The sequence below is a fragment of the Hypanus sabinus genome, chromosome 8 (genome assembly GCF_030144855.1).
Source record: "Hypanus sabinus isolate sHypSab1 chromosome 8, sHypSab1.hap1, whole genome shotgun sequence".
Taxonomy (NCBI): domain Eukaryota; kingdom Metazoa; phylum Chordata; class Chondrichthyes; order Myliobatiformes; family Dasyatidae; genus Hypanus; species Hypanus sabinus.
Genome location: NC_082713.1, coordinates 40,650,157 through 40,674,249, shown reverse-complemented (window position 1 = coordinate 40,674,249; position 24,093 = coordinate 40,650,157). Strand labels below are relative to the sequence as shown.

General features: G+C 39.9%; 1 protein-coding gene across 5 annotated transcripts in view; it reads left to right on the top strand.

Annotated features, from left to right (window-relative positions):
- The first annotated feature begins 9,181 nt into the window (after window positions 1-9,181).
- The window catches only part of si:ch211-200p22.4 (phosphatidylinositol-binding clathrin assembly protein), a 119,452-nt gene continuing 104,540 nt past the window's right edge, over window positions 9,182-24,093 (top strand). For 2 of the 5 annotated variants that reach the window (XM_059977015.1, XM_059977014.1), the window contains exon 1: window positions 9,182-10,435. In XM_059977015.1, coding sequence (XP_059832998.1) covers window positions 10,306-10,435 — 130 coding nt within the window. In that variant the 5' untranslated portion in view covers window positions 9,182-10,305. Of the gene's footprint in view, window positions 10,436-11,298; window positions 11,355-24,093 lie in introns of all 5 variants that reach the window. The other 3 variants (XM_059977016.1, XM_059977011.1, XM_059977012.1) reach the window with 3 other exon arrangements.

Genomic DNA, 24,093 nt, shown 5'->3' with positions numbered 1-24,093 from the left:
AGTTGTGTCATTTAAGGTAAAATTGGATAGGTATATGGACAGGAAAGGAGTGGAGGGTTATGGGCTGAGTGCGGGTAGGTGGGACTAGGTGAGATTAAGGGTTCGGCACGGACTAGGAGGGCCAAGATGGCCTGTTTCCGTGCTGTGATTGTTATATGGTTATATATAATCTGAGATAGAGATTTCTAGCACCTCCGACATTTCCTTGAAATGAAACCCATCCATAGAAATATAGAAAACCTACAGCACAATATAGGCCCTTCGGCCCACAATGCTATGCCGAACATATACTTTAGAAATCACCAAAGCCCTCTATTTTTCTAAGCTCCATGTACTTATCCAGAAGCCTCTTAAAAGACTCTATTGTATCCACCTCCATCACAGTCGCCGGCAGCCCATTCCACACACTTACCACTCTCTGAGTTAAAAAACTTATCCCTGACATCTCCTCTGTACCTACTTCCAAGCACCTTAAAACCGTACCCTCTCATGCTAGCCACTTCAGCCCTGGTGAAAAAGCCTCACACTATCCACATGATCAATGACTCTCATCATCTTATACACCTCTATCAGGTCACCTCTCATCCTCCATCACTCCAAAGAGAAAAGACAGTGTTCACTCAACCTATTCTCATAAGGCATGCCTCCCAATCCAGGCCACATCTTTATAAATCTCCTCTGAACCCTTTGTATAGTTACCACATCTTTCCTGTAGGGAGGTGACCAGAACTGAACGCAGTACTCTAAGGATCTATACAGCTGTAACATTACCTCTCAGCCCTTGAACTCAATACCATGGTTGATGAAGGCCAATGAACTGTACGCCTTCTTAACCACACAGTCAACCTGCACAGAAGCTTTAAGTATCCTATGGATACGGACCCAAGATCCCTCTGAGCCTCCACTCTGCCAAGACTCTTACCATTAATACTATATTCTGCCATCATATTTGACCTACCAAAATGAACCATCTCACACTTATCTGGGTTGAACTCTATCTGCCACTTCTCAGCCCAGATTTGCATCCTATTGATGTCCCGCTGTAACCTCTGACAGTCCTCCTCCACACTAACCACAACACCCCCAACCTTTGTGTCATCAGCAAATTTACTAACCATCCCTCCAGTTCCTCATCCAGGTCATTTATAAAATTCACAAAAAGAAGAGGTACCAGAACAGATCCCTGAGGCACACCACTGGTCACCAACCTTCATGCAGAATATGACCCATCTACAACCACTCTTTGCCTTCTGTGGGTAAAGATCTCTCCCATCCCCATTGATGATGCAAAGATCACTGCCAGAGGCTCAGCAATCTCCTACCTCGCCTCTCACAGTAGCCTGGCGTATATCTCATCCGGTTTTGGTGACTTATCCAACTTGATGCTTTCCAAAAGCACCAGCACATCCTCTTTCTTAAAGTCTATATACTCAAGCTTTTCAGTCCACTGTAGGTCATCCCCACAAATGCCAAGGTCCTTTTTTGTAGTGAATACTGAAGAAAAGTATTCATTAAGTACCTCTGCTATCTTCTCTGGTTCCACTTTTCCACTGTCACACTTGATTGGTCCCATTCTCTCACATCTTATCCTCTTGCTCTTCACATACTTGTAGAATGCCTTGAGGTTTTCCGTAATCTTGCTTGCCAAGACTTTCTCATGGCCCCTTTTGGCTCTCCTAATTACATTCTTAAGCTCCTTCCTGCTAGTCTTATAATTTTCTAGATCTCCATCATTACTTAGTTTTTTGAACTTTTCATAAGCTTTCTTGACTAGATTTTCAACAGCCTTTGTACACCATGTTTCCTGCACCCTACCATTCTTTCCCTGTCTCATTCGAATGTACCAATGCAGAACACCACGCAAATATCCCGAATATTTGCCACATTTCTGCCATACATTTCCCTGAGCACATCTGTTCCCAATTTCTGCTTCCAAGTTCCTGCCTGATAGCTTCTTATTTCCCCTTACTCCAATTAAACTTATAACTTGTCTGTTCCTATCCCTCTCCAATGCTATGGTAAAGGAGATAGAATTATGATAGAAAAATGCTCTGCCACTGAGAGACCTGACACCTGACCAGGCTCATTTCCCAATACCAGATCAAGGACAGCCTCTCCTCTTGTAGGCTTATCTCCATATTGTGTCAGGAAACCTCCCTGTACTTACAGAAAGACCATTCAGATATATCATATCAGCCTATGACATAGTTGTTATATTATTTGCATTTGGAAAGATTGAAAATTGATGCATCCTCATTTAAGTTTTCTTCTGTAAAAAATAAACAAAAATTAAAAACTGTTAATTTGATAAGTGACATCAGCAAAATACCTGCTTGCCATCAAGAACCACAGATTGGAGAACCACAATTGCTTTCTCACCCAGAAAGAAAACAAGTAATCAGTTCCCATGGGAAAAATAAAAATTGCTGGAGGACTCAGCAGATCATGCAGCATATGTGGGCATAAAGGGCAGTCAACATTTTGGGTCAAGACCCTGCATGAGGACTGAGAGGATAGATAGCCAGTATAAAGATATGATGGTAGGGGGAGATGAGAGGCAGAAGCTGCCTCACTTCTCGTCTCCTACTTGTCTCACCCCTTTCCACCTATATCCAGAACACCTTGCATGTTATCTTTCCTGTAATGCCATGGGCTCTTGTTTAGAAATCTCATAGAGTCATAGAAAATTACAGCACAGAACTGGCTCTTTGGCCCATCTGGTCCATGCCAAGCCATTTAAATTGCCTACTCCCATCAACCTGCTCCGGGATAATAGCCTTCCACAGCTCTACCATTCATGTGCCTATCTAAACTTGTCTTAAATATTTAAGTTCAGCTCGCATGCACCACTTGCGTTGGCTGTTTGTCCCATGTTTTCACAACCTTCTGAATGAAGAAGTTTCCCCACATGTTCCCCTGAAACTTTCCTCCTTTCATCATTCACCAATGACCTCCAGTTATAGACCCACTCAAATGCAGCGGACAAAGCCTGCTTGCATCTCCATTATCTAAACCCCACATAATTCTGTATACCTCTATCAAATCTCCTCTCAATCTTCTATGTTCCAAGAAATAACGTTGTAACCTATTCAATGTTTCCTTATAACTTGGGTCCTCCAGACCCAGCAACGTTCTTGTAACTTTTCTCTGTACTCTTTTAACCTTAATTACATCTTTCCTGTAGGTAGGTGAGCAAAACTGCACACAATACTCCAAATTAGACCTCACAAATATTTAGTACAACTTCAACAAAACATCCCATCCCTCCTGTACTTAATACTTTGATTTATGAAGGCCAATGTGCCAAAAGCTTTATTTAAAACCCTATCTACCTGTGACTCCATTTTCAATTAATTACACCACACTTTAAGAAAGGAGGAAGGCAGCAGAAAAGAAATTAATAGACTATTTAGTCTGACCTCAGTGCTTGGGAAGACGTTGGAGTCAATTGTTAAGGATGAGGTGATGGAGTACTTGGTGACACAGGACAAGATAGTACAAAGTCAGCATAGTTTCCTTCAGGGAAAATCCTGCCTGACAAACCTGTTATAATTCTTTGAGGAGATTACAAGTAGGATAGATAAAGGGGATGTTGTATGTTTGGACATTCAGAAGGCATTTTACAAGGTGCCACACATGAGGCTGCTTACCAAGTTAAAAACCCACAGTATTACCAGAAAGTTACTTAACATGGTTTGAGCATTGGCTGATTGGTAGCAGGCAGCGAATGAGAATAAAAGGATCCTTTTCTGTTTGGCTGCCAGAGACTAACGGTGTTCCGCCAGTGTCGGTGCTGGGACCACTTCTTTTTATGCTGTATATAAATAATTTAGATGATGGAATAGATGGCTTTGTTGCCAGGTTGGCAGATGATATGAAGATTGGTGGAGGGACAGGTAGTGTTGAGGAAACAGGTTGGATGCAGAAGGACTTATACAGATTAGAAGAATGGGCAAGAAAGTAGTAAATGAAATATAATGTTGGAAAATGCATGGGTATACTCTTTGGTAGTAGAAATAAATGTACAGACTATTTTCTAAACGGGGAGAAAATCCAGGAATCTGAGATGCAAGTGGACTTGGGAGTCCTTGTGCAGAACACCCAGAAGGTTTACTTGCAAGTTGAGTTGGTGGTGAGGAAGGCAAATGCAATGTTAACATTCATTTCAACAGGTCTAGAATAAAAGAGCAAGGATGTGATGCTGAGGCCTTATAAAGCATTGATGAGGCTTCACCTTGAGTATTCTGAACAGTTTTGGGCCCCTTATCTTAGAAAAGTGGCATTGGAGAAGGTCCAGAGGAGGTTCACAAGGATAATTCCAGGAATGAAAGTGCTATCTTACGAGGAATGTTTGATGGCTCTGGGTCTGTACTCACTGGAATTCAGAAGGATGGGGAGGATCTCATTGAAACCTGTCGAATGTTGAAAGGCCTAGGCAGAGTATATGTGGAAAGGATGTTTCCCACAGTGGGAGAATCTAGGACAAGAGGGCGCAGCCTCAGGATAGAGGGGTGCCCTTTCAAAACAGAGATGCGGAGAAATTTCTTTAGCCAAAGGGTGATTAATTTGTGGAAGTTTTTGCCACATGCAACTGTGGATGCTAGGTTGTTGAGCATATTTAAGGCAGATTGATAGGGATAGGTTCTTGATTGGACATGGCATCAAAGATTACGGGGAGAAGGCTGGGAACTGGAGTTGAGGAGATTATAGTAAAAAAAGAATCAGCCATGATTGAATGGCGGAGCAGACACAATGTGCCAGATGGCCTATATCTGCTACTATGTCTTATGGACCTATATTCCCAGATCCTTTTCCTCTACCGCACTCCTCAGTGCCCTACCACTTTTTGCGTTGGTCCTACCGAAGTGCAACATTTTGCACTTGTCTGCGTTAAAAATTCCATCTGACATTTTTCCAGCTGATCCAGATCCCACTGCAAGCCATGATGGTATTCTTCACCGTCCACTACACCCCCAATCTTGATGCCATCTGCAAATTTGCTGATCCAGTTAACCATATTATCTTCCAGATTGTTGATATAGATGACAAACAACAAGGGACGCAGCATCAATCCATGCAGCATTCTACTAGTCACAGGCCTCTAGTTAGAGACGCAACTCTCTACTATCACTCCTTGGCTTCTCCCACAAAGTCAATGTCTAATTCATTTTCCTATCTCTTCTTGAATGCCAAGCGACTGAACCTTCCTAACTAACCTCCCATGTGGGACCTTGTCAAATGTCTTGCTGAACTCCATGTAGAAAACATCTACTGCCTTGTCTTCAACAATTTTCCTGATAACTTCCTCAAAAATCTCTATAAGCTTGATTAGACGTAGCCTACCACACACGAAGCCTTGCTAACTATCTTTAATCAGTCTATGTCTATCCAAATACTCATATATCCGGTCCCTCAGAACACTTTTCAATAACTTTCCCACTACTGATGTCAGGTTCACCGGCCTATAATTTCTTGGTTTATATTAAAAGCTTTCTTAAACAGCAGAACAACATTAGCAATCCTCCAATCTTCCGGCACTTCATCTGTCGCTAAAGATAATTAAAATATCTCCGCTAGGGCCCTGGCAATTTCTGCACTTGCCTCCTGCAGGATCCTGGGCATTTATCCACCTTAATTTGCCTCAAGACACCAAACACCTTCTCCCCTGTAATCTGTATAGATTTCATGAGGTTGCTGCCATTTTGCCTCACTGCCATAGTCTCTGTGGGCGTCTCCCATGTAAATACAGATGCAAAACATGCATTTAAGATTCTCCCATTTCTTTTGGCTCCTCGCATAGATTACCATTCCGATCTTCTAAAGCACCAGTTTTGTCCCTTTTGCTCTTAACATACCTGTAGAGTCCCTTAGGATTCTCCTTCATCTTGTCTGCTAAGGTAACCTCATGTCTTCTGTTAGCCCTCCTGATTACTTTCTTAAGTCTTCTCTTGCATTTCTCGTATTCCACAAGCACCTCATTTGTTCCTACCTCCCTATACCTGCAATGCACCTCTTTTTTTTTAACCAGGGCCCTAATATCTCTTTAAAAGTAAAGTTGCCTATACTTGGTACCTTTACCTTTTATTCTGACAGGCACATACAAGCTTTTTACTCTCAAAATTTCACTTTTGAAGGCCTCCCACTTTCCAAGTACACCTTTGCCAGAGAGCAGTCGGATCCAAACAACACTAGCTAGATCCTTTCTGACACTATCAAAATTGTCCTTTCTCCAATTTAAAATCTCAGTCCTATGACCAGACCTGCTTCTTTGCATATTTACTCCGAAACTAACGGTATTGTGATCACTAATGCAAAGTGTTCTCCTACAGAAAGTTCTGTCACTTGCCCTGTTTCATTCCCAAATAGCAGGTTAAGTATTGCACACATCTCATTGGGACTTCTACGTACTGATTAAGAATACTTTCCTGAACTCATGTGCAGAACCTAATCAGGGGTCTCCTGAAAATCTAAGTAAATATCTAACTCTCCTTATTTTACACTGTCTGTTATTTCCTTAAGAATTTCAACAGATTTGCCAGTCAAGATTTCCCCTTGACGAAACCATGCTGACATTTTATCCTGTGCCTGCAAAGGCAAGTTCAAAATCATGGCTTGAATGCATGGAGGCAGAATAGAACTCAGTTTTGGATTAACTGCAATACGTTGACCTGAATGAGTTTGTGGACTCAAGTCCAACTCCAGGCCCAAGTCCATAATTCAAGCTGACTATTTCTACTGAGGGAGCAATGTTAAATCTGATCTGCCATCTTTTGGATAAGGTGTTAAACTAAAATGCCATCTGCTCTCTCAGATGGATATAAGAAATTGCACAGCTTTATTTAAAGAAGAATAAGGTTGTTTTCCGTAGAGCAATGGACATATTTATGATTTAATTACCATCACTAAAACAAATTACCTGGTCATTACCCTGTTGCTGTTTATCCTACTGAGATAAACACAAATTGGCTGCAGGCTTTCCACTCTTTCGAAGTGAAGAAAACAAACAATTCTAAAAGTAATCAATTCCTTGGTACTTCTTACAAAGTGAAAAGAAGAAACATTTCATAAGGTACAACACACTGTACAGATGAGGTCCTGATTTTGTGAAAGGAGTCATGTAAATACAAGCTGAGATTTCAGCCTCAGTCCCACCTGCTTTAGAATGATTCTGAACAAAACCTGCAGGGACATCTATCTGATGAAGGGACTTAATACGCCTTTTTAAGATACTTCCTACTCTCGGTTTCACAACATTTGGAGGAACTGATGACATATTCCGCTCAGCTGGGGGAAGTGCATGTCCGATAAAAATACAGAAAAGGAGAACCCTGAGTAAGCAATGGAAAAAAAACTGGTATCATTGTTTTCTTTAAACCCCTTGGTGTAATTTCTGCTAATTGATATATCCAATTACATTATAAATGTGGGAATGTTTTCCCTGGTTAGGCTTTATTTTTGTATATTTTTACAAATTAATCTAATAAAAACAAATCTTGCATCTCAAATATTTATTATGCCATTGAATATTCATTGAAACACACCAAAGGGAAACAAAAATATTTTGTCATTGTTTATTACACAGGTTAAATAATAATTTCTGAATATCACTCGATTGCTGCGAGGATATCTGGTGCATTGTGAATCATGGAGGATGATAGGTGAGAACATCATGTGTTATAACAGATAATAGTTGAATCACCACCCAGGTTGTGGTAAAACAGCATGTTCTAGTTTGTGTTAGATTATGAAACTTTTCTTATGAATGTGAAGTCTGAAAATTAAAGATACACCCTTATTAAGGTGGAACAAATTGAAACTCCCTTAGGATGACACCTAACCATAAAATATCTTTCATATTACAAGCAGACATATTCAGAATCAGAATCAGGTTTAATATCATCAGTCATGAAATATGTTAACTTTGCGGTAGCAGTACAGCGCAATACATAATAAATGTAAAAAAGCATAATTATAGTAACTTTATACACATGCGTGCATGCACACACACACACACATATATGTTAAATAAGTAGTGTGAAAAACAGAAATAAAAAAAAGTAGTGAGGTAGTGTTCATGGGTTCAGTGCCCATTTAGAAATCAAATGGCAGAGGGGAAGAAGCTGTTCCTGAATCACTGAGTTTGTACCTTCAATGAGGCAAGTAAATTAAGCTTTAATGTTATGAAATGGTTGATAAATTCTCTATTACAGTGAGAAAAAAATAAAAGAAACAGGGTATTTTTAAATTGATTACATTTCTGCCTGGAATAAGGGATTACTTAGGAATCCTTTTGATATCCCATAATTAAGTTTGAAATCCAAGGATTTATTGCATACCTTTAAAATACTTTTTAAGTTTGTTAATACTAACCTCTTTGAATAGATAATAAACAGGAAGGGAATTCCCTAAATTCCTCATTCCTAAGTCTCTGATTTTAGGCAATTTAACATGGAGTGAGATGAGCATGCATTTCTACAATATAGGGCAATGTGTACAGAAACTAGCAGGGGCTTGCACAGGAATTTAGTTTTGTAAGCTTTTGGAACTATGTGTTAAACACATAGATATTCAGCATGCACAAATTGACATGTCCGTAACATGTTGAATGTTTATTTGAGGGATGGAAATAAGTTCTTTCTGGTAATTGATAACTGTCAACAGAACTTATATATATAACATTAAGGTTTTATTTTGTGTCAGGAGGAAAAATGACAGTGATCATTAATTTTAATGTATTTCAAGCGGGATCTATTGATTTAAGAACACAGAGGGTATCACACATTATGGAAATAAGATTGAGATTCAGCCACAGCCTTTCTGCATCTAATTCTCATAGCTACTACCTGGCATTCTTAAGTAAGTTGTGTGGCTATTAATAAATCAAACTGAGTAACTGCCTGCATCTGTTGTGTAATTGATTTAATGTCAGAATTTTTTAAACTTTGTATTGAGCTATGATAGGGCCAAATGGATTTAGTCAGTAACCTCAAAAAAATTTAAAAAAATATTTTAAAAGATTCAGCTCAGGGTGATCAAGATGATTTTAGATCCAAAGAGAACAAGTTATGAAGCTGTTCATCGATTAAACATTTTCACTAAGGAAAGGTAAACTGGAGATAGAGTACCTACTTTCAAACAAGAATATAGAAAATAAAACCTAGTCTTGAACAAGATTGGTTTACAAAACAGCAGGATTGGAAACATTTTCAGCTGAGAGAGTAAAGTTTAAGCCAAAGAGCTTTATCATTTTTTAAATCACATGAAGCTATGTAAATATATTAGAGAAAACCCTTAAATGATTCAAGGAAGTGTGTAAAGAGGTAGTGAGGTTTAAAGAGGAATTGAATGTTTTCATTCATTGACATCGATGGTCTTTTCTTATTGTGGATTTCATTAATTTTATCCCAGTACTATACAAGGTCACATATTAGGCAGGAAAATGCTGACAATAAATGCTTTGAGCAATAAAGAAAAACTCCAAAAAAGACATATGTCATTCTTAGTTCCGTGACGTTTCCACAATCCAGGGAACTTTATTCAAGCCAGCACGTCGCCGGGTCGAAAATATCAAATGGGCGAAGTATAACACATCCTTTATTTGATCTTGGATACATTTGCCTAGCGGTTTCTCAAAAAAATAATTTTTAAAAACTACCTTTTGGATGCATTGTAGGAAGAATGATCACTGCAGTTTAGCAATGCACTCGACATTTAAAGCACAAAGGGACGGCACAGGCTAGCCGCTTTGGAAGCTACAGAACGTAGTCATTTTCCAAAGTAAAATGAAAGACGGTCTGCGAAGAGAGAAAGCACCTTCCGCAGTTCTACCTTAATTCCTCGGCCGGCCTCAATCACCTGACACGGCGGCGCCGCCATTTTGGCGGTGAGTGCCCGAGAAAGCGGAAGAGAGCCGGCCCGAGGGGGCAGGAAAGGAGGGCGGGAGGGAGCTCAGGAACCCTCGCCAAATACCGCCGGGCTTCCCACCAAGAACTCCCAGACCAGATATGCTTGAAAATCCCACTTGCTCTCTCGGTTAGTCGCTCGAGCTTTTACTCCCCGAGGAAATAAACGCTTTCTTCTTGGAACAACTCGCTTACGGAGAAGGGCATAAAATTTGTTGACTCGATAAGTTTTCCTCTTTTTTTAAATCCCCCCCCCCCCCACTTCTGAATTCAAGTGTCTTGTCATCCCCATTTTCTTTGCTGGGACCGAGCGGGTCCTGAAGCTTTGTGGAACACCTTCCGTGCAGTTTTGTCGCCGTATTTGGTCAGAGTGTAGCGTCTGTACCCAAGGAGGGATCGGATCATGTCGGGCCAGTCGATCACGGACAGGATCACCGCGGCCCAGCACAGCGTCACCGGCTCGGCCGTTACCAAGGCGGCGTGTAAGGCCAGCACACACGAGGTGATGGGCCCGAAGAAGAAACACCTTGACTGTGAGTACTCGCAGGCAAAGACGAGGGCGGGGAGTGCAGTGGTGAAGACAGGCCTTCCAGTTCCCCTGTGACCTTTTCGCATAATTATTAATTACCGTATTCACAAGCTGTTGAATCAAACCATACGTGAAAGAATTGTGGAAAAAAAAGTGGAACAGTCCTTTGGTGGATTTCATTTCACCAGAACTTGGCTGAGTCTTCATCCTTTAAATTTCCTCTGTATATGTCACGAGGAAGATTAGACTGCGATGTGGCATAGTGTCCTCGGTGTGAGAATACCTGAACTTGGGCTGTTTCCGAGGGTGTGAGAATAAAACTGCACCTGCTTTCTCCATCCATTGTGATCTGGAAATCTGCTTTTTTAATGTATCTGATACCTTATATCAACATACACCTTCCTTTACTTATATCTATTGGGTTGCATATGAATTTTACTGTCCAATGTTCCTGACAGATTTTTTGATATTAAGGGAATCTGGGAATATGGAATTTGGGCAGGAAAATATCCCTGAGATAGATCAACTATGATATTGAATTGTGAAACAAGCACAAAGAGCCAAATGCCCTCTTTCTTCCTCGTGTTATTTTGCTCTAGTTCTATTAGAATCCAGGTATTCTACAGCAAGCAGGCTGTGACATAGCCTAACTAAAATTGAATCATTTGGGGAAATTTTACCCGTAGTCCTAATACCATTACCCCTTATCACTGAACTGAAAACTAAACTGTTATTGTATAAAAACACAAAATGCTGGCAGAAATCAGCAGGCCAGACAGCATCTATGGGAGGAGGTAGTGACGACGTTTCGGACCGAAACCCTTCATTAGGAATCTCCCTCCTGATTGTGTTTTTATTTATTTCCAGCATCTGCAGATTCACTCGTGTGCCTAAGGTTATTGTATATATGCTTAGCAGTACAAGTAAGTGCTTGTGCTTTACGCCATATGGGCCAATACCTGATTACTTAACTACCTGAATTCTACATTTTTGGTTTTAATGTAAATTATCTGGACCATTGCCCAAAGTGCTTGTATGTGTGTTAGGGAATTAAGAGAAGGTCTTTAGATAGTAATTGCACAAAGCTACTTGGTTGAAGCTGTGACAGAGAGCCTGGGGAAATGTTGAAAGAGGTGCTGCCATTAAAGGAAGTGAATGAAGTAATATAAGTTAGAACAGTATAGTACAGTTTCGGCCTTTTGTAATGTTTTTGTAAAGGAAGTTTGCATCTTAATTATAATAACACGCTGTGAGACTGGTATGTAAGATACATTTCTGGCTGCAAGGAGGCTTCTGCTAAAGAGTGGAATCAAGATTTGTAACCTCCAATTTAGGACTGAAGCAAAAATTTTTTTTCTTCAGATGCTGATATCTTTGCAATTCCAGATTCTGTGGTGACTCAGGTTTTGAGTTTATTCAGAAGAGAGAGCTGCAGGTTTCCAGTATTAAGGGAATCAATATTATATGAGAGTAATGCAAGAAAATGAAGCTGAGGTAGATCAGCCATGATAATGAATGGGGATAACAAGGGCCTACTTGTCCCTCTTATTCTGTGGTATTCTGTGATGTGTTCCTTAAAGTTTGAAGCAACATAAAATGTGGATTTGCTTTGAGATATTGAATGAAGTGAATTGGACTTTAAAAGTTTTGGTTTCGTATTCAAAACACCTTTTTTCCAATTAAGAGGAGAAATTGTGAGTGCTGAATTCTAGTTCGTATTGCAGAATTTAATGCTTCAATTTAGTTGTTACTATTTCTTCCAGCATAAACAAAAAATAGGTAATCTGTTGTAATGATAGCTTTAGCTTCCTGTCTGTAAAGAATCTGTCTGATCTGTGTTTCAAGAGTTTTCTACTTCTTTATTTTTGCAGTATCTGCAAAATGTTTAGTTGCCAAAAATATTTTGAAAATATTTTTCATATATTTTTTAAAATCTGTGAATAATAATTGGCCTGTGCAAGTTATCAGACATACTTTATTGATCCCGAGGGAAATTGGGTTTCGTTACAGCTGCACCAACCAAGAATAGTGAAGAAATATAGCAATATAAAACCATATAATTAAATAATAAGTTAATCATGCCAAGTGGAAATAAGTCCAGGTCCAGCCTATTGGCACAGGGTGTCTGACACACCGAGGGAAGAGTTGTAAAGTTTGATGGCCACAGGTAGGAATGACTTCCTGTGACGCTCAGTGTTACATCTTGGTGGAATGAAACTGGCTGAATGTACTCCTGTGCCTAACCAGTACACTATGGAGTGGATGGGAGTCATTGTCCAAGATGGCATGCAACTTGGACAGCATCCTCTTTTCAAACACCACAGTCAGAGAGTCCAGTTCCACCCCAACAACATCACTGGCCTTACGAATAAGTTTGTTGATTCTGTTGGTGTCTGCTACCCTCAGCCTGCTGCCCCAGCACACAACAGCAAACATGATAGCACTGGCCACCACAGACTCGTAGAACATCCTCAGCATCATCCGGCAGATGTAAAAGGACCTCAGTCTCCTCAGGAAATAGAGACGGCTCTGACCCTTCTTGTAGACAGCCTCGGTGTTCTTTGACCAGTCCAGTTTATTATCAATTCGTATCCCCAGGTATTTGTAATCCTCCACCATGTCCACACTGACCCCTTGGATGGAAACGGGTCACCGGTGCCTTAGCCCTCCTCAGGTCCACCACCAGCTCCTTAGTCTTTTTCACATTAAGCTGCAGATGATTCTGCTCGCACCATGTGACAAAGTTTCCCACCGTCGCCCTGCTCCCTCATCTCCCTTGCTGATGCATCCAACTATGGCAGAGACATCAGAAAACTTCTGAAGATGGCAAGACTCTGTGCAGTCGTTGAAGTCCGAGGTGTAGATGGTGAAGAGAAAGGGAGACAGGACAGTCCCCTGTGGAGCCCCAGTGCTGCTGACCACTCTATCTGACACACAGTGTTGCAAGCGCACGTACTGTGGTCTGCCAGTCAGGTAATCAATAATCCATGACACCAGGGAAGCATCCACCTGCATCACTGTCAGCTTCTCACCCAGCAGAGCAGGGCGGATGGTGTTGAACGCACTGGAGAAGTGAAAAAACATGACCCTCACAGTGCTCGCCGGCTTGTCCAGGTGGGTGTAGGCACGGTTCAGCAGGTAGACGATGGCATCCTCAGCTCCTAGTCGGGGCTGATAGGCGAACTGGAGCGGGTCTAAGTGTGGCCTAACCATAGGCCGGAGCTGCTGTAGAGCAAGTCTGTCCAGGTTGTTACTAGTTGTGTGACTTTGTAGAGAGAAAGCAAGTACCTCAGGTGGGGGAGGGGGGGGGTGCACCCTATGAAATCATTGGGCATTTGTCTGCACCATAATAATCTGATCCTGCACTCGACTGATGCCAATATCTTTGAACACTTTTCCCATGCATCTGATGTGGAACTGGGAAATTAGTATTTCTTTGTGAAATAAATCCTGCAAAAGGTCAGAAAAGTATTTGTTTCCTGTTGATTCAGGTTTTTGATGAATGTCTGGGCTTTTCTCTGAAATTGGTTCTTTGTATTCTAATTTTTGCAGCCAGTCAGCTGATATCTTAAGACTAAATTACTGCTGATAATAGAAAAAAGTAAAACTATCAGAAAATATTTAAGATTCCTAGCAGTTCACACTGTATCAAAAGAGAAAGAAAATAAAATAATTTTTGATATGGTGCTTTCTAATAATTTGGTAACTTCTTTGAAAAATAAAGTTGCGAATTAAAAATTACATGAATGGTTTGTTTTCTAAGTGGTGCAGCCAGTGCATTCTTAAAATTTCATGTTTTTTTTGCTACTTGTTAAACTGCACCTCAGATCGCTATCTGGCTTTAATAAGAACGTCTATCACCATTGAGGTAACATACAAATCTGTAGCATGCGTATAACATTCTTCCTGATATTGCATACTCTTCTTATTTAGCACTGTATCGAAAATTTGCTTATTCTGTTGCTACCACATGTTAATAAAGCTTTAGTTTTTACATCTGTGACCTACAATAGCATTCTGGAACAAATATTTTTAAAAGCAGGTATAATAATTCACTGATCATTTTCGGTGGCAAATTGGAATTAAAATTGACACTGGAAGTAATCGAAGACTAAATGATAAGTCTATTTTGTGACTCATGTCTATAAACAAAGGGGTTCCACAGAATTTTCTACTTGGTCGTTTGATTTCTGTAATTGCATTTGTAAAAAGTATGTGAACCCTTTCTAATAACCTGGTTTTCTGCATTAATCATAAAATGTGGTTTGATCTTCATCTAGGTTACAATAATAGACAAATGCAATCTGCCTAAACTACTAACACAAACAACAATTGTACTTCTTGTCAATACCATGTACATTATTTAAACAATTAGTCTGGTTCAAAAAAGTATGTGAACCTTTGGGATAATGCCTTCTACAAAAGCTATTTGGAGGCAGATGTTCCAATCACTGAACGCTGGAGGTGAAAAAAGAACCCAAGGGTAACAGCAGAAGACCTGCTGGTATCTCTGGAACTTGCTAAGGTCTCTGTTCATGTGTCCATTGGACAAAAAGCACTGATCAAGAATGGTGTTTATGGAGGGGCACCACGGAAGAAACCACTGCTCTCCCAAAAAACATTTCTGCACTTCTCAAGTTTGCAAAAGACCACCTGGATGTTCCACAATGCTTCAGGGACAATGTTCTGTGAACAGAACAGATAAGACAAAAGTTGAACTTCTTGGCAGAAATGCACACTGCTTTGTTTAGAGGAAAAGGGGCACTGCACACTGACACCAAAACCTCATCTTACCTGTGAAGCATGGTGGAAGGAGCATCATAGTTTGGGGCTACTTTGCTGCCTCAAGGCCTACACAGCTTGCAGTCGTAGAGGGAGCAATGAATTCAAAATTGTATCATGACATTTTACAGGAGCATGTTATGGCAGCGGTTTATCACCTGAAGCTTAATAGAAGTTGGGTGATGCAACAAGACAATGATCCAAGAGGCGAGTAAATCAACAACAGAATGGTTTAAAAAGAACAAAATTTGTGTTTGGAAGTGGCCAAGTCAGAGTCCTGACTTTAACCTAATTGAGATGCTGTGGCATGACCTGAAGAGGGATGTCTATGCAAGGTGTCTCAGAAATAATGATGAACTGAAACAGTTTTGCATGGAGAAATGGCCTAGAATTCTTCCACCATTGTGCAAGTCTGATCAGCAGCTACAGGGAACTTTTGCTGGAGATTATTGCTGCTAAAGGAAATTCTATCAGTTATTAAAGCCTGAACTGTGAATGATAAACAATGTGTTCAATAAAGACATGAAAAGTACTATTGTTTGTTATTAGTTTAGGCCGATTGTGTTTGTCTATTAGTGTGACTTAGTTGAAGGTCAAACCTCTTTTTATGAGTAATTAATGCAGAAAGCCAGGTAACAGCAAAGGGTTTACAAACTTTTTTTCTTGCAACTACATATCAATTCTATGGGCTAAGCTGACAAAATGTTTGCAAATTAATCAAAATTTATTTGAGTGCTTGATGGTGAGGAAGACAGGCTTAGAATGGATAAAGATTTAGATGATCTGGTCAATTGGTCATTAAAGGGTCCAACAGAATTTCATCTTGAAATGTGGATAAATGTATTTGGGAGGTTAGGTGGTGATGGACTAATCAGTGTGTGAGACAGATTCTCAAAGGTAACATAATAGATCAAAAGTTATTGCTGTATGCCTTTCATTCATACCGTGGCATGCAAAAGTTTGGGCATCCCTGGTCAAAATTTCTGTTATTGTGAATCTCATCTATTGTGATGAGATTCACAATCTATTGCAAAGGAACATCTAAACAAGCCTGATGCATTTTGGAAACAAATCCTGTGGACTGGAAGTTAAAATAGAACTTTTTGGCTGCAATGAGCAAAAGTATATTTGGAGAAAAAAGGGTGCAGAATTTCATGAAAAGAACACCTCTCCAACTGTTAAGCATGGGGGTGGATCGATCATACTTTGGGCTTGTGTTGCAGCCAGTGCCATGGGGAACATTTCACTGGTAGAGGGAAGAATGAATTCAATTAAATACCAGCAGATTCTGGAAGCAAACATCACACCATCTGTTTAAAAAAAAGCTGACGACGAAAAGAGGATGGCTTCTACAACAGGATAATGATCTTAAACACACCTCAAAATCCACAATGGACTACCAAGCTGAAGGTTTTGCCATGACCCTCACAGTTCCCCAACCTAAACATCATCTAAAATCTGTGGATAGACCTCAGGAGAGCAGTGCATGCATGACGGCTTAAGAATCTCACAGAACTAGAAGCCTTTTGCACGGAAGAATGGGCGAAAATCTACCAAACAAGAATTGAAAGATTCTTAGCTGGCTACAGGAAGTGTTTACAAGCTGTGATACTTGCTAAAGAGGGTGTTACTAAGTACTGACCATGCAGGGTGCCCAAATGTTTGCTTCAGGCCCTTTTCCTTTTTTGTTATTTTGAAACTGTAAAAGATGGAAATAAAAAAGTAATCTTGCTTAAAGCATTAAAGAAATGTGTCATCTTTAACTTTATGCCTTTTGGAAATCAGGTCATCTTTTTACTTAGCTATTCACAGTAACAGAAATTTTGACTGGGGTGCCCAAACTTTTGCATATCACTATATATGTTTTATCGGTAATAAAGGCATATGAATGCTTTCCTTTGAGCTGTGGCACTGAATATAAGAACAAAGAGTCTTTACAAGAACTGTATACTGTGCCAGTTAACTCACAGCTTAAGAATTACATACAGTTCTGGTCACTGCATGACAGGAAAGATATGAATGTTTTGGAGAAGGTGCAGATACAATTGCCAGATTGGAAAATTGTACAATGAAGAACGATTTGAGAGCTTGGATTGTTCTGTTTGGACCAGAGGAGACTGAAGGGAGACTTGATTCATGTGTGGGGGGAAAAAAACCGAGGAACTGATATGGATTTTAAAAAATGGAACGCCCTATTTCACTCATTAGAGTGATAAAAGATTTAAAGTGATTGAAGGAGATGGGAGAAGCTTTTTCATGATCATGGAGATTTGAAACCCATTACCTGAAAGAATGGTAGAGGGAAAAACTCTCATCACATTTAAATTATACCTGGCTTTGTACCAGAAGAGCTGTAACTTGCAGGGCTGAATAAGTGCAGGAAGGTCAAATTCAACTGAACAGCACTTCTCTTGCATTTGTTTGTCCAAGTCTATACAACTCTGGATGTGGCAATACACCTGGTCAAACAACACCATTTCTTTGATCAAGTGTCTCCAGCTCCTGAGGAGATTGAGGTGAATGGTGCTCTCCTCTTCCCATGCCCCCCCCCCCCCCATTCTCGCAAGTTTTTACAGGAGTATCATTAAGAGTGTCCTAACCAGTTGCTCCAGTATCTAGTATGGGAATTGCAAGGCATTTGACCCCAAAGCTCTAGAAAGCACTGTGAGGGCTGCTGAGAGGATCATCGGGGGTCCCTGTTCTACTCATCAGCGGTGTTTGTCAGGAGTGTTGTATATGCAGGTCCCTTGGCATTGTCAGTGATCCCTCCCAGCCATCCACCTATCTCTTTGAACCCCTCCCCCACCCACCATCAGGCAGGAAGTACTGTAGCATTAGAACGAGAACTGTAAAAATGTGAACGAGCTTCTTAGTCTTGGCTGTAAGACTACTGAATTTTCTGCCACACCCAGGTTTGATCATACTTGGAGCGCCAGTAGCGTTATACTGTTTACTTTTTAACTTGTGGTTGTAAATGCACCTTATTATTAATTTACTTTAATATTTATCTCTGCAATGTTTGAGAGTTATATATACTGTGTGCACCTTGATTTGGATGAGTGTTATTTCGTGTGGTGGTATACTTGTGAATGGTTGAATGACAATGAACTTCAACAAACAGTGGCAAAGAAGGTGTTTTGCATATTTGCTTTCATTGCTTAAGGCATAAGAATCAGGATGTCATGATGCAGTTCTATAAAACTTTTGTTAGACTACAATTGAAGTATTACATACAGTTCTGGAGACCATATTATAGGAAAGATGTGGAGGCTTTGGAGAAGGTACAGAAAAGAATTACTGAGATGTTGCTTTAATTACAGGGTATTAGCTTTTACAAGAAGTTGGAGAAATTTAGGTTATGTTCTTAGGTGCCTAGAACACATTTCCTGTGATAGTAGTGGAAACAGGTACAATACTGGCATTCTTCATACTTTTAGATGGGTACATGGATATGCAGGGAATGCAAGTGCAAATATGAGCATAGGAATAGGTCTTTGTCCCTACTGTTGTATGTGTTGTAAATTTATTGGGTTATTTTTCCAGAGTTTTCTTAATCAGTTGAGGCAATGGTGCTTGGAAAACTGGGTCGTGCTTCAAGGTGCCAATATATGAAACATTACTATGGAGATGGTACAGTAAACTGTGCCACTGTCCAGTAACTGAATGAACAGACTACTGAAAAGACTGTTCTACATACATATGAACCAATGAATTCAATGGAAAATATAAAGGAAAATTTGAATATTATCAATTGAACTCAAATTGAACCTGAAAATAGCAGAATTGGGATTAATTTAATGGACAGTGATGAGGAAAAAATATTATGGCTAGCTTGTTCTGATTTCTAAGACTATAGTCTGGAGAAAAGTATTATAGGAAAAAAGTAATAATTATAGATGTAGATTTTCCAAAAAAAAAAATCAGAAGAATATATACCACAGAAGAACTGCCCTGAAGATTCCTGACTCCTTCCTGGAAAGACGGGTTTATTAGAGGAGGAGAAATTGAGTAGGCTAGCTCTCTATTCTTTAGAGCTTCAATGAATGAGAGATGTCCTCATTGAAATCATAATCATAGAGCCATACAACATGAAATGTACAAAATCCTGTGAGGGTAAAACTGAGTTGATACATGGATTGATTGTTCCACGGACAAAGATCGGGGTCATAATAGAATAAGTAATTATTAATAATTATAATTGACAGAAATGCAAATAAATTTCTTAAGAATTTTGTTTGTAATATTTGGAATCCACTACCACTGGAGGACTGTGTAGTTTGTTATTGATTTTATTTAAAACAAATTGATGAATGTCTGGATTTTGGTATAAATCTGCGCAACTAGCAAACTTTCATGTACAAAACCTTTGTAACAAAAGGTGTTTTTTAATTTGCTGCTGCTTAAAAGTTTTGTTTTTTTTGTTATGAAGGGTAGGGAACACATTGGCTTTCAAACAGATCTATGAAAACCAGTAACATTAATAGTCTTAATGATTTGGTTAATGGGAAAGGTGTTTAAAATGGGGTAAAATTTGAGAACCTGTGCTCTTCTATCTGGTAGTGATGATCATTTGGATGAATGACTGGTTAAGTTTCATCACAAACAAGAGAAAATCTGCAGATGCTGGAAATCCAAACAATGCATACAAAATGCTGGAGGAACTCGGCAAGCCAAGTAGCATCTATGGGGGAAAAAAATTACAGTTGCCGTTTTGGGCCGAGAGCCGAAATGTCCGCTGTATCTTTTTCCATAGATGCTGATCCTGCTGAGTTCCTCCAGCATTTGTGTGTTGATAAATTTCTTCATGTGTGTTTCACCTTGTCAGAATCCTCACTGGGAGGAGATCGACAAGTTTCTGATTTTGTTTTGCCATTAAAGGGCAGCCAATATCCCTTATGAAAATTAAAGCTAATTCTGCATGCTTGTACATTATTTGTGCATAATGAAGAGTTATGTAGGAGCTTGTTCCCTTCCTTTTCTGGAGACATCTGGATTACAAGAATCAAGCAGTGCAGGGATAGGGCAGGAAGATGGTCTTGAGGTCGAAGATCAGTCATGATCTTGTTGAATGGCAATGCACTCTAGAATGCTAGATGGGCTACCTGGTCAGTGGTTCTCAATGTGGGGCTCATATGGCCTCCCAGGGTTCCATGCCAGATTTCTTAGGGACCACAAGTTTTAAAAAATCAAAAAAAAACCTGAGGGTCATAGGAGTTTCTGAATGAGCGTGTGTGTGTGTGTGTGTGTGTGTGTTTAAGCAAGATTCAAACACAGCAAACAAACTTTCTGGATAGCTAGAGATATTCAAAATAAGTTTCCACAGCTCTGGGAGAAAGCAAAGTTGCTTTTAACTGCATTTACCACCTCCTGTCTGATTGAAAGTGGTTTTAATCAAGCTCTTCACATGCTATCAAAACTTGTAACAGTCTTGATGTTGTGAAAAGAGGTGATCTTCAATTATCTTTAACCAAATTGCTACCAGATATTCTAAAATTCATTAGTTTGCATCAGTTACAAGGATCTCACTGCATGCCCACAGTAACAATATTTAGTGCTTTTTGTTTGTTTGAAGAATATTATATACATTGTAAATAAAGTATCCTAATCAGAGCTTTTAAGTAATTAATTTTCATATACACCTGTGACATATTTAACATATAATAATGTCTTTAACTTGTTAAAACACAAATATTGACTGTATATTAGAATAATTGTACAGTTGACCAAACAAACTTCAGCAAATGACTACAGAGGGTGGTGCCACTGAGGTAAATGTAAGTCAAAAGGAAGTGGGCCATGCGCAGCAAAAGATTGAGAACCACTAGGTCCCAGTCTAATTTTTGCTCCTGTTTTCAATGTTAGAGCATCTGTACATAAAATGTCCTAAAATAAACAAATGGAAAGGTTTTCAGTGACCAGAGTAGAATGCAAAAACAAGGAAATTTGTTGATATAGCAGATCTTGGGCCAAAGATATCAATGTTATAACTGTTGAGATACCACATTATAGAAACAAATTAAAATTTTTGGAAAAGATTTCATATATTTGGATGCATCTGAGCTGATGAGAAGCAGCTTGTTCCCTTATTCAAAATGAGCACTTGGTTTAATCTTAAAAGTACAAGCTATAGAGCCTAAATCCAGAGATAGGGGAGTTATTTGGAGAAGATTGAGGGACAAGATATATGTTCACTTGGAAAGGCAGGAACTAGTTAGAAGTTGGCACAGTTTTGTGCACGGGTATTCATTTGTCACATATGATTGAGTTCAATGAGAAAGTAACCAGAGATTTTGAAGACGGGGTGATGGATGTTGTCTATGGATTTTAAGGTTTTTACTTGGTGTGTTGATTCAGGTTAGAGCACAAGGGATTCAAGGTGTGTTAGCAGGCTGGATTTACAATCCAGTAAGGAGATGGAGAGAGAGGGAAACAGGGATAGGGAATGGTGAAAGTGGTGGGCAATTACCAGCAGTTCAAGAAATCAGTGTTCATGCCATTAGGTTGGAGGCTACCCAAACAGAATATAAGGTGTTGCTCCACCAACCTGAGTTGCTCTGACTTACCTATTTTTCCAGTTCCTTCACCATTCCTGTTTTTTCCCCTCTGCTATCTCTTACCTGCCCATCGCCCTGTATCTCTTTTACCAAACAACTTCCCACTCTTTTCTTCACCCCCCCCCCCCCCCCGGGTTTCATCTATGGCCCACCACCTTGTGCTTCTTCCTCCCCTCCCACCCTCTTACTCTGACTTCTCATCTTTTTCCCCTCTCCTGATGGGTTTCAGCTCGAAATATTGACCTTTTGTTCATTTCCATAGATGCTGCTTGACCTACTGAGTTCCTCCAGCATTTTGTGTGTTTTGCTTTGAATTTCCAGCATCTACATATTTTGTTTATGTAACTGCCAAGGGGAGTTGTTGAGAGTAGATTGATGTCATTGAAATACATAGTATCGGCTCAAGGGATTAGTGCTTTCCAGAGACAATTTAGATCATTATTGAGAAAGTGCAATTAAGGATAACTTAATAGCAAGCTGTCTTCCCTGTAGTGACTTCACACCTTGAAATCCAGCATAGTGCATATTATTATACGTGTTTTTTTGCATGTTGTAATAGGAACTTTGAACCTCTAACTATCCACATGATGGAATTGCAAAGTGTACTGATATCTGGAAGCTAGACAGAGATAAATTCAAACTACGTATGTAGCTTAGAATTGCACAACCACATGTGGATATTAAAATTCAGCAGGATATGATCTAATTTCCTCATCCATCAGAAATATGACCAAGGATTTGCAAATGAATTACGTAGTCTCAACAGTCTTATGATTTCATTTTAAATGTGTGGTGTTAAAGGCCATTCCTGTTTCAATTTGTGAAAGGGGCAGTGATCTGCATTTTGAACTGCTGTACCCTTTATGTTGAGGACTTATTTAGAGAGCTTGATGAAAAAATGCAGAATTATTTCCACACCAGGCTGGTAAGAGACCTGAAGGAAAGCTTGCTGGTGGCAACATTGTCATGGGCCTCCTACCATGTCTTTCTGTGTGACTGAAGTTGGGGATTGAGATTGCAATTTAAGAAACCTTAGCAAGTTGTTGCAGAGTATAATGTAAACAATACAGACAAGTTATTGCTGAATGATTCCTCCTCCTGATGAATCTGACCAACTTGTTCCGGATGGTGTTGAACTTTAAGAGAAATAAGTTATTCTGCCGTGCTCCTTTGATGGTCAAAGGGAAAGATGTATTGAATGTGTGCGGCAGCTTCTGGTCATCATAAAGCTAAGAAATCCAACTAAAACAGCACGGCATTGTGATCCGAAGGGCCTGTATTGTGTTGTAGGTTTTCTATGTAAAAATACCTCCTTTACTGAGGTAAATTGTGATAAATTATTGCAATAAGCAGTGAAGGGATGAGTAATGGCGATGGGAGTTTGGAGGAAAGTGCTGAGATGATGTGTTGCAGAATCATTGCAGGTGGAGATCTAATGTCTGGGAGTAAGGCTGGATTGTTCTGGGGGCAGAAAGAAGTCATGACCTGAACAGAGGAGATTTGTTGTCTGCAACTGGTCCAGGTGTGAGGTTGGATCATTCTGGACAGCAAGTTGATTGAAGAGCCTTGAGGGTGGCTTTCGGCTGGGCGATGAAATCTGGGCCTTGAGCACATTGCTGGGTAGCTTGTTCTAGGCCTGGAGCCTTTTGCAGCAGTGATGCCTGGGTCATAGTGCGAGGTACAATATGCTGTTTAGACAATTTAAACGCTGGCCCCAGATTGGGAGCGAGAGCCAATTTCACTTGCTTTCTGTGATCTTCATTCCTCTTCTAAGGGCACCAGAACCTTTCGCTGTTCCATTTTTTGATCAATTTAAACACGAACCCAGATAGGCTGAAAAGACATGTTGTCGGGATCTGCGGCATGAGCTGATTTCGCTTGTTCTTGATGGTCATCTTCATGGCGCTGAGGCTATGAAGACCGCTCTGTGCCTGCTAATATGATGAACTGATAAGTGAGGCTTTGGGCCTGCTCTGGGGTTCGGATCTGAGGACTCAATTTTGGTTCGGAATGCTGTGTTCAGTTTTATTGTTTGCACACTTCGTGGTTTTTCTTTCTCATGCACATCAAGTGTTAGTCTTTTATTTTTATTTAATTAGGTTTTTTTGGGTTTCTTGCTTTAGGCTACCTGTGAGCAAGCAAACCTCAAGGTTATATAATTTATACATTCTTTGTTGATATGTATTCGCATCTTAAATCTGTACTGCAGATGGTGGATAACGTTTGAGAAGTCAGGAAGTGAGTCATTTGCTACAGCATATTCGGTTTCTGACCTGCTCTTATAGGTACAGAACTTGTGTTGACAAATTGTAAACAGAATTGAATG